Source organism: Schistocerca piceifrons, chromosome 2, assembly GCF_021461385.2.
Source record: "Schistocerca piceifrons isolate TAMUIC-IGC-003096 chromosome 2, iqSchPice1.1, whole genome shotgun sequence".
NCBI lineage: Eukaryota > Metazoa > Arthropoda > Insecta > Orthoptera > Acrididae > Schistocerca > Schistocerca piceifrons.
The window spans coordinates 931,666,923-931,679,073 of NC_060139.1; the positions used below are offsets into that span (position 1 = coordinate 931,666,923).

The following is a 12,151-nucleotide window of genomic DNA, read 5'->3' on the forward strand; positions in this document are numbered from 1 at the left end:
GCCATTCATTTCATTCCGTTGTAAGCAAAACTCATCCATGAGACTATTTGCAGATCATTTAGAGGATCGGAAAGCAACGCATAATACTTTTGTCTCCCCTGGTATTGCAGTTGAAATGCTGAAATGTCGTTTTTTCTGTTTTCCGTCATTCCTTAGTTGCTCCAAAATTCATGCAGAATTGTTCCGTCTGCGCAACTAGCTGAAGGCAGTTTGTTTATTGCATACGCGTTTGGCTTATTTAATTTTTGAAGCAGCTTCAATGACTGAAATTTCAAGAGGATGTAGTGTGAAATTCGCGCTACAGAGGTGCTTTATTTATTTATTTAGATCTAGTGTGACAAGCCTGAGCTACGAAACACGAATGACACGCATGATATTGCCGTCAACTTGTGAAGAGCAGCGAAGTGTGCTCTATATTTGTGTGCCAAAGCAAATAAACCGAGTGAAATTCACAAGGACATGCGTGTCGTTTATGGGAACCGCTGTATGGATCGTAGCACTGTCTCCAGAGAGCTTATGAACCATAGAGATCCGCCACGCTCCGGCTGGCCAATAAAAGCTGCAACCACGGAGCAGTTTTGAACGACCGGTGTGTGCAGCTGCGAACCTTATCGTTTCCTATGGTGTAGTGTACACTGTAGTTCACGGCATGTAAATTTAGTGCTCGCCCACATTTTGCTGTTCTTGCTCGTGAGAAAATCGCCAAATTTGGGTTCGAAGTGCTCCAGCATCCACCAGACTGTACGGACCTTGCATCGTTGGACTTTCATGTGTTTGGTCCCATGAAGAAATTCCTGGTCGACCAACGCTTTGCGACGAATGCGAAGTGAAATCAACAGTCCGCAGATGGCTATATCCAAATCGAACGGACTTCTACGAAGAGGCATTCTGAAACTCGTGCCACGATGGGACCAATGTGTTGACAAAGTAGGTGACTACGTAGGAAAATAGGTAAGAGATGTAAGTTCATTTGTGATTTTCTTGTTACCTATTAAACTTTTTGATAGTAAAATTATTATGCCTTACTTTCCGATATTCCCTCGTACATATGATCTGGCCATCATCTCAGAACTATGAATCTGCTGTTCTCGCTTCTGTAAGATACGGGATCCACAGAACTGATGGTGGTGTTAAATTAGTGCGGCTCGTGATTGGTAAAAACTTCAGGAGCCAATTTCATTTTGAACTCGCTGCATTCTTTTTTATATGCGTATCAGATGCAATAGGAAGAATATGCACCACCATCAACAAATACCGCTGTTCCATTGCTCTATGAGAAATAAACTACACTCATACGCTAATTTGATTTTCACAAGTTCTGTCAGAACCTCTGCCAACAACGCGTCAGTCCCCAACCGAGCCATTTACGAGGTAACTGAGAATGTATGCTAATTATCTGCCTCTGACTTAAGTATGAAGTTTTGTTCTAGTTAATGCAAATGCATTTATACTTTTCGGTTAATACCACATCTAACTGAGCTCAGGTTTACTCATTTGAGGCCTAATCTCGAAACATCGATAACAGCACCATTGGTCAATGCCTCTAATGTTATGCAGGTTCGAAATGTTCCCAAGGTCAACCAATACAAAAACATGTGGAATCAGTGACAGCATGTAATGTCTTTTGGCGTAATCGTCTCCACGCTGCCAAATTTCAAACGCGATGTTGATATATCGGAAAATTTTTGTTTGAGACATATAATGCAGTGTATGGAAACAGAAATGCTATGTAATGTGCGATAAACAATACAAGTTGCATAGTTATCGCTAGGTACCAGATTATATGCATTTGCATTTTGCATATGCATTGCATTTGCATATTTGACACTTTTTCACCAACTATTGCATATTTTAACTTAAAACTAGTGACGATGCGTATTTTCACTCTATATTTACAATATTTAATAAATTTAGACGGGTGGTCTGTAGCTCGATCTAGTTTTGATGTCTCACAGATTAACCGCGACCTACAACTGCGTGTAATCGCTAGCCGAAGGCCACTCTCTAGCGAAATCATTACGGAAGAGGAACAGGAACAGACAGACAGAGTCATTGCTCCTGCACCTGCGCCCCCAGTTAATGCCCTCCGCTGTCATACTGTACGCGTCGGCTACAATTAAATTAAGCTACGCAAGCTTATAGTAGCACGTCCATTGTTTCAGTTTAGCTTTCCATTTACTTGTATATAGCTGAACGTGTTTACGAAGTGTAGTGTGTAACGTGTTGTGCGCAAAGAAAAGGCAAGTCTTCATATGGCAGGATTGCAGAAGAAAGGACCACGAAACCATCTTCTGACAACAGCAACTTGCAGTAGCAGGGCTTTTTCCAAAGGTCATCAAAAAAGTCTGTTTAACATGGATCTATGAGAAGCATTTATTGCAAGCAGTATTCCTCCTCAGAAACTTACAAAACCTGCCCTCAAAGGCTTCCTACGCAACTATTGCTTAAATCAAAACGTACCAGATGAATGAACATTGCGTAAAAATTACGTACCGACAATTCACATTAATATTGCGGAAGAAATACGCAATGAACTCAGAGACAGAATTATCTGGATTTCAGTTAACGAAACTACAGACAGCCGGCCGAAGTGGCCGCGCGGTTCTGGCGCTGCAGTCTGGAACCGCGAGACCGCTACGGTCGCAGGTTCGAATCCTGCCTCGGGCATGGATGTGTGTGATGTCCTTAGGTTAGTTAGGTTTAACTAGTTCTAAGTTCTAGGGGACTAATGACCTCAGCAGTTGAGTCCCATAGTGCTCAGAGCCATTTGAACCATTTTGAACTACAGACACTTGTGGCCGTTACATTGCAAATTTAATTGTTGATTCCTTAAAAGAAGAGCCTTCTTCCTTCTATTCAGCGACCTACAAAGAACTTGAAAAAAGTAAATCATCCTACGATCCCCAGATTTCTTAATTAGGGTATTAGAGAAATATTTCCAGAATCTTTTGCAGATGAAAGGGTGTTGGTGTTTATTTCAGATACTGCTCCCTATATGATCAAAGCAGGAAAAGCCCTCGGAGTATTTTATCCCAATTTGATTCATGTGACGTGCTTTGCTCATGGAGTGCATCACCTTGCTGAAGAAGTACGTTCCACGTTTGTGAATGTAAGTAAACTGATTTCATCCGCAAAGAAAGTGTTTGTAAAGGCTCCTGCTCGCATCAAGACCCACAAAGAAAGACTGCCAACTGTGTCTTTACCTTCCGTATCAGTGGTAACTCGTTGGGGTACGTGGGTCGAAGCTGGGTTGTTTTACAGTGAACATTTCGAGGCCATTAAAGGGGTAGTAAACGAGTTCGATAGTGCAGAGGCTTTGGAAGTTTGCCAGTGCAAGGAAGCTTTTAATTATTTCGGTATTAAAAAAGACATTGCTGTGATTAGCACTGATTTTTCCTATATACCTGCAAATATTAAAAAGCTTGAAACTCAAGGTTTGTGGTTGAATGGATCTAGTCAGCTAATGAGTAAAATTATTCTAGTGAACTCCTCATTGCCGGAGTCATTCCCAACAAAACTTAAAGAAAAGTTTGAAAACATTTTAAACAATAACCCAGGCTTTCAACCCTTGTACCAAATTGATAGTTTTATTAATGGGACAGATTAACTTTTACCAGAAACAATAAGTGCCAATATAGCACCCAAATTCAAAAACTGTCCAGTTATCTCAGTTGACGCAGAACGGTTCTTTTCTTCTTATAAAAATGTTTTGAGTGATCGAAGACACAATCTTCCTACCGAACATTTGAAACAGCACTTGGGCGTTTATGCTTACAATAGTAGAAAAATGTAAAATAAAATGATGGTTTGGTCCAATAGTATTAATTAAAAGTTAATGTTGTTAAAAATTCATGATTATATGTTGTTTTTTTAACTAAAATATTACTGAGTTTTTGAGCCAGCCAGTGTGTGGTGCGATACATCTCGAAGTTGGTCCTGTACATACCGATTCTCTCCCTGCGACTCACTCGCATCGCATGCGCTTGATACCGACAACAATAGCAAAGAAGGAACAATTCTTGAAATTTTTGCAAATTTTTAGAAAATAATCCCAGGAATTCCCTCTTCCTAATCTCTACCAGAAAGTATTTGGAAAGTGATATCAGCATTCTAAATGCACAGATTTTTCGCGTGACCATCTTAACTGATATTCACAGGTTCGACTTTGAGATATAATGCACGCAGTAACTATCGTGTTTTTTATTTTTTGATATTGCATATTTCGACATTTTTTATACATTTTAAGCATTTTTCATACATATTTCCATGTATATTATAAAATTTTTATGATGCATATAATCCGGTCTCTGGTTACTCCGCTTCGGATTCACGGTTAATCACGTGAAACGAGTGACAAATACAGAATGAGATTTTCACTCTGCAGCGGAGTGTGTGCTCATATGAAACTTCCTGGCAGATTAAAACTGTGTGCCGCACCGAGATTCGAGCTCGGGACCTTTGCCTTTCGCGGGCAAGTGCTCTACCAACTGAGCTACCCAAGCACGACTCAGGGCCCGTCCTCACAGCTTTACTTCCACCAGTACCTCGTCTCCTACCTTCCAAACTTTACAGCAGCTCTCCTGCGAACCTTGCTGGACTAGCACTCCTGAAAGAAAGGATATTGAGGAGACATCGCTTAGCCACAGCCTGGGTGATGTTTCCAGAATGAGATTTTCACTCTGCAGCGGAGTGTGCGATGATATGAAACTTCCTGGCAGGTTAAAACTGTGTGCCAGACAGAGACGAGGTACTGGCGGAAGTAAAGCTGTGAGGACGGGCCGTGAGTCGTGCTTGGGTTGCTCAGATGGTAGAGCACTTGCCCGCGAACGGCAAAGGTCCCGCGTTCGAGTCTCGGTTCGGCACACAGTTTTAATCCGCCAGGAAGTTTCGAGTGACAAATACGTTTACTTGTCTCCTACTGGCAAGTCCTTTTCTGACCTCTCATTGGCTAGTTTTTGAGAGGAGAATCTCGAGAAAGGCCTGACGCTGAGGGATGGCGTCAGTCTAAGGAAAAATGTGTATGGGAAAAGACTTGCGTAGATCAAGAGTGTGTTTCATTCTACTTTAGTTGTGTGGAATTATGTTTCAAGTGATTGCAATTGCAACTGGTTCACCACCGCGCGACAATATTTCTTGCGATAAGTGTAAAGTATCATGATGTCACTGTGTGAATAATTTAGAGAATTTGTGACCGTGATGTGTATAGCCAGCAATAATGGGGTAATGAGCAATACAGCCAGTGACTAACAACGTAGTGTGTGAATGTATGGGTCTAAATATCGATCTGCCAAACTGTTTAAGCGATCAGTGACTTTGAAGAGTAGCAGTAGTCAACACTGCTATTATCGCTATGAGAACAATCTACGATAGAATTGCGAATCTGCTGGTACATAAGTCAATAAAGGTAATGTGACAGTTGTAATTTCTCATGACAGTATCGATAAATATACTGATGAGAAGTGATACGCAAAAGCAAAAGTTTGGCAATAAAACTAGGTATGTTCGACATTCAGTGGTAATGATGAGTGGAGCTGTTGGAAAGAGGCTACAATATAAATGAAGAAACTTTATCATCTGTGCAGAAAAGACTGTTGCATCCGTGAGATTATTATTTAGAGTGTCACCGATTACCATTAGGCTAAGATAGATACGATATGCAGATATAGTTACGTGCCTAGTACGTCCTGCTGTGGCAGCCACTTGCTGACCATGACGTTCTCAGGCCGGCTGGGAAGGGAGTCGTTCTCCCACTTCCAGAGGACCCTCTGGGGCAGCTCCCGGAACGCTTCAATGAATGCCTGTCGCTTCCAGTCTGACATCGCATTGCTGCGGACATTGGTTCCTAGGCTGAAGTAGATGACGCCGTGTTCTGCTCCATCCAGAAACTGCTTGATGTCCTGACGGCAACACACTAGAGATCAGAAGTAAAATCACGTGTGGCTAGGGCCTCCCGTCAGGTAGACCGTTCGCCTGGTGCAAGTCTTTCGAGATGACGCCGCTTCGGCGACTTGCGTGTCAATGGGGATGAAATGATGATGATAAGGACAACACAACACCCAGTCCCTGAGCGGAGAAAATGTCCAACCAAGCCGGGAATCGATCCCGGGCCGTTAGGCAAGACATTCCGTCGCGCTGACCACTCAGCTACCAGGGGCGGACAACTCAATAATGACAAACACAGATTAGGCAACTATTGAACAGGCATAAATATGAATCACAGAAAACAGTTTGAGCCTTAATCTTACAAACACAAATATTATGCAATTTTGAAACAATAAAAGTTGACAAAAATAAACATTAAAGATAAATCACCACATGATAAACTTTGTGTAAAATTATTTGCTTAACACCAAAATGGAGTCATATCAATCAAGAACCTCTTGAAGACAACAGTATTAATTCATTTTACATACATTCATCCCTTGTAGACTGGGGGAATGCAACCTACTGTATAACCACCAAAACTTAAAATGGAGCTATCAGAATCACAAGCAATATAAAGGTACAAGATTCATCTCATCCTCTTTCCCCTTCACTAAAGATATTAAACTTTCAAAAGAAACAACAGTCATTCTAACAGAATTCTTAAAAACCTCCAATGCATATCAGCAAAACAGTTCTGTGCACACGCATAGAACAAGAAACTGCAAGACTATTCTTGTCTCCAGTGCCAGAACATCTGTCTTAATCAGAATAGTGTCCTTCACAGTGGAACACAATTATACATTCATATTCATAACTTCAGATTGGTAAAGATAGAAAGCCAGTTTAAAAACGGCGCAAGTCAATTCCAACGGACCAGAGTTTCTGCTCTGTAAATGAATTCCTCACCCAAGGAATTGGAAATTTGTAATGTACAATTATCAGCCATATTATATCAGTCATGTTTGAGATACATTTTATGATTGAAAGACTGTATTGACATAGTCATTTGTATTCATAGTCAAACTTGCCCACAGCAGTCACCTGAGGTAAATTGCGTTAATGTTATAGACTTGTAATTTTTATCTCTGTAGTGAGCTCTGTATACTCCCTTTAAGCTCGCCAGCGGGTCCTATGACATCATGCCCGTACTTACCGTCTCTTTATGCTCCCAGGCTCGATTCGCCATTGTCTGCAACATAAAGGTACAAGTGTTGTGTGTGTTGTCGGGTACAAGCAAACTACACCAGCGTAGAAAGGTCGAGTACAGGAGTTCCGAAGTATAACCAAGGATTCATGTTCTTGCCGCTACATACGCAACCATTGCCATACCATTACACATCAATATACAGGATGAAGAAAAATTCGCGCACTCGGACTTTGCAGCGTTATTCCTCACATACCAGCAATACAAAAACGCCTGTCACAAAATTTCGTCCTGCCCATAATTCCGGCAGTAAATGGACGTTAAAGATTGGTAATCTGGCAACCCTGTATTAACATGTATTGTATCTACCTCTCTCAGCGTACAGGCGTATTGCTGCGCAGTTGGTGCAATGGATACTTTTTTTGCGTTAGCATGCAGGGGGTCGAGTTTTCGACTCTAGGTCGAGGCGTATTTGTTTTTATTTGCCAATTTCATTCTACCATATAGCACTGTTACATACAATGTTTTTAAGTCATACGTATCCGACATTTACGTAGTACAGTCTATTGTAACGGGGAACTTAACATAAACATGGTCAGACAGATCAGAAACACACAACTGAAACAAATGACCTGTCATATGACAGAGTAACACAAAGAAGCAATATCAATATCTAGATGCTAAAGACGGTTGCACAGTTAAATAACTCAGATCTACTAGTCGTTAGTATCACATGGAGTAGGCCTGCTCAGATTAACGCATTAGCAACCAGAGACAATAATGATTTCCGTATTAATGATCGCATGACTTTTACAAAAGAATAGAAATGCCATCTGCACGTCCAAACACTGCACCATACAACTCTGGACTCTTCGCAACATGGCTGGCTCCACAGATGCAAGAGCAGCATGAACACGCCCTATCAGTTCTTCTGCATGTGTCGGCGTAGTAGAGTACACTAGCTCCTTCAAGTGTCCTCACAGGAAAAAATCTAGGTTATTTAAGTCAGAAGAACGCGGAGGTCGTACAACTGGACCTCTCTATCCGGGCCGTTTCCCTTTAAATATTCTGTGTAAATACCTTCAACATTAATTCCAGAATGTTGAGGTGCATCATCATGTTTGAAGCATAACCTCTGCCGAAATGAAATGGAACATCTTCCAGGGCATCAGGCAAACGGTTTGAGAGGAATGCATGATACCTTCGTGCAGTCAACCGCCCAGGAAACACGTAGGTCCTAAATGGACCAAGTTTCAAACCCGGAAGTGCGCCTATACGCGATTTTTGTGTGAGTGAATCGGCTAAGTTGACGCATGTAAATCGTCCTTACCAAGAACACGACTCTCAAAAGATGCTAACCGGAATTTTTATTATGGGATCTTATCCAGAGACATTGAGAAACTAACAGACGCTGAAAATCAAGACACATAACGGAAATAGCAGACAGGAAAATGGGTACCAGAATGGGGATTGTAATAATCACGAAAGTAATTACTATCGCAATGGTAACAATAATATTGAAAGGGGAAATCAAAACCGGAAACGAAAATTTCGAGACCAAGAGGAGAAATGGTTAGGAGCTTCATATGGCTCTAAGCACTATGGGGCGTAACATCTCAGGTCATCAGTCCCCTAGACTTAGAGCTACTTAAACTTGACTAACCTAAGGGCATCACACACATCCATGCCCGAGGCAGGATCCGAACCTGTGACCGTAGCAGCAGCGCGGTTCCGGACTGAAGCGCCTAGAACCGCTCGGCCACAACGGCCGACGGGGCAGGAGCCTCACGAAATTCAATGCCAGAATACGATGTCGGATAAATAGAGATGGCCACATCTCAGGTCCGGATGTGGCGAAAGAAACTGGTGTCGAAAAGGACAAATTATTTTAAAAATTGTGTGAATGTTGAAAATTCGGAAAAGAAGCCACAAATGTCAAAGATAGAGCTTAAAACAAGGAAGAATAAAATTCCGAATAATTTTAAGCAGCGCACCCGTAAAGGGGGCGCAATAAATGGGGTAAAATGTGCTGAGAGATTCCATAATGATAATATGGGGCTGGAGGTTTTATTTTGTGAAAGGGAAGTGAATGATGGAATGAATGTAAGTATAAGGAAAAATTCTGTGATCAGAAGAGGCAAAAGTACACCTTAGTTTGGTGGAGGCGGAATGTATGACGAACTCTGATGATGCACTAGTTAAAAGCAACAGTTGCACTAATGTAGGCGAAAGTACTGTAGATGATTCTGTATCGGAGGAAGTAGGTGAAACTCTCTGTGAAGGCGGGGAAACTGTAGTTTCTTTAGCCGGAGGTGAGTTTTGAGGTGTATCGACGGAAGTATGCCAAGGTATTTGTGAAGGTCGCGTAGCGATAGTCACATCAGCTGGTGATAGAGAATCATTATGTACCAACGGAAGTGGGTGATTTATTGTTAAAAGGAGGTAAAGATTCTGATTTAGATGGTGATGTTGCGAAGGTTGATGTTAGTGATTTAGATATCTGGAAGAAGGAGTTTGTGCATTTATTTCCATTGGCGGAAGAGAACCGATGGCTTTTGATGAAAGCATGAATTACGATTAGGTGTGGAAGGATGACCGTGAAAATGTTTTAGACTGTATGTTAAAGCATAAAGTGGCGGATGCATCTGAGAGGAGAGAAAATGTTACGGAGACAGAGGTACATCCGAATTTGGCGGAATTCGTGTGTACAGTGAACTCTGTAGTAGCAGTTTGTATTGTGTATCGGCGGAGGTTGACGGAGTTATCGGTGATGATTTGTGTAATTTATCGACGGATGTATTCGACGTTTTAAGGAATGAATCTTATGAGTTAACGGCGGACGTTAATAGAGCTAATTTTAATAAAGGCTGTAGGGATTCGGCAGAAATAAGTGATGTTTTGCATAAAGGAAATGAAGTATTTAGTGTGATTAATTGTGAGGAGGTTGCAGCTACTGATATCGTTACTTCACAGGAAGGGAACACTAAATTTGATGAAACGACTTGTTCTCAGGATGATTTAAATCCTACAGATGATTTAGAGGTAGATTGGGAGAATATAGAAGTGGATAATAAGGAAAACATTTTTTTAGGAGGCGATGTTAGTACTGAAAGGTACAGCAATAAAGAAAGTATCTACTCAGTTAATGATTGGAGATGATGTGGAGAATAACTGAAGTCATTAATGCCTCATTTCTGGGCATGGAAGAAGCATAAAGTAGAGGTCTTGAAGGGGTAAACAATAGAATTAATGAATTATTTGATAGTGATAATGAAATTAAGAGTTGGTTTCATGTTGTAATGTATAGAATAATTATGGAGGAAAGGATGAGAGCAATGTTTAGAGGGTTGAAATTAAAAACGCGCACCCTTTAAGAATAATTATGGAGGAAAGGATGAGAGCAATGTTTAGAGGGTTGAAATTAAAAACGCGCACCCTTTAAGTAAAATTGTTGATGTCAATTCCGTTGGTGAAAGAGGAAAGAGTGCACGAATTTGAGTAGGTGAAGAAGTGGAAAAAAGCGAGATTCAAAAGATACACAGGCGACGTAAATGTCATAAGACTTGCACCTTGTGAATGAAGAATGTGGTATGAAAAAAAAGTGTATAAATATAGGTATTTTCATCTGTGGTTCTTAAGAATTTTGGTGTCTATCTTTGTTTTGTGTACAGGGTAAATTTGGTGAATTTGAGATGTTGTGAAATATACTGAGGCACAACTTAGTGCGTGAAGGGTCCCCATATTGGCCACACAAATCTTGGTGCGGCAGTACGTCGTTAATCTCATTATTTACCTAAGAGAGGAATATGAATTGCACTGCACATAAAATTTGAGGGAAATGTCAAGGGGTCTGCAAACGTACTATTTGTAGTACCTTGGATGGGTTTTTCGTTTTGTGTTTAGTATATTTTTAATTATTTTTGGCAGAAATTTAGGTGCTTGGAGGTCATTAGGCCTCATTAAAATTTTGCTTGTGGAAGTACAACATGTAGCTACATGTAAAGTATAAGCTAATTTTTAGGGGTATTATTACTTGGGATAACTCTAAAATGTATGTTATTTTGAGAGTCTCTTAAATAAAGTCTATGTACGTAAATTCGGGGATAAATTCGTAATACGTTTAAGAGAACAATTCTAGTGATAAGCATTTTATGATACAAATAGGATACTGATGAATTTATAGTGCAGTTTAGCTGCTGAGAAAAGAGGAGTTAAATGGGCGATTTTTGCACAGGAGTGTATAAGTTCTTTTAAGTCTCTAATTATACGTGGTAACATTGTAAAGAAATGATAAAATATTAGTTTATTTATGGCACCAAACAAATTTTGTGGCATAAAAGACATGTCTTCTAGTGGGGACATGGATAGAGTGATTCAAATGTCGAACTGAATCGATTGTGTTTTGTGAAAACAACAACTTTGACTTTCTGTCCTGTTTGTGGCTATATCGATTCCACTGGGAAGGGCGTTCAGTGCCTGATCTATGAGGATTTGGAAAGTCGTATGATTATTGGCAACTACACAACAGTCGAATTGCGACCACTATTGTCCTTCAGTACTGGCGGGGCAACGCATTGTTACATATTGCTGTGCAGTAAGTGGCCAAGGAGGTCACGAGTTTCCGCAATAGCGGCGGGACTGCGTAAGATATAAACTTGGACAGCAGAACACCTATAGTGTGCTGTGTTTGTGGTAGTGAAGTGCTATGACGTGCTCAAAGCAAAAAGTGCCACCAAATGAGCGCAACAGCACTAAACACTTTTGAAAAGATCGAGATGACTTGAAAGCTCGTTTACATTTTTAAAAAAAATGTGTTAAAAGTGGAAAATTCGAGCTGATAGTATGTTATGACGTACCCTACGATGTTCATACTGTTTCACACGCGCCCACAAAGATACTTATACTGTTATTTTGACACGCAAGCAAGTTATCTTACTTATTATGGGATGTATTTCTTTATTGTGCTACGTAGATACGATTTCATGTGCCAAGTTCGTGAGCTAATGTGCCACATTAAGTGGCTATGTTTAACGTTACGCGAGCTAATCAGCCACCAGGAATGGGCACAAGGTGAAGCGAATT

General features: G+C 40.7%; 1 protein-coding gene across 1 annotated transcript in view; it reads right to left on the reverse strand.

Moving 5' to 3' along the window:
- The window catches only part of LOC124776005 (UDP-glucosyltransferase 2-like), a 117,713-nt gene that overhangs the window by 77,527 nt on the left and 28,035 nt on the right, over positions 1-12,151 (reverse strand). Inside the window, exon 4 of the mRNA XM_047250847.1 lies at positions 5,675-5,897. Coding sequence (XP_047106803.1) covers positions 5,675-5,897 — 223 coding nt within the window. The remainder of the gene's footprint in view (positions 1-5,674; positions 5,898-12,151) is intronic.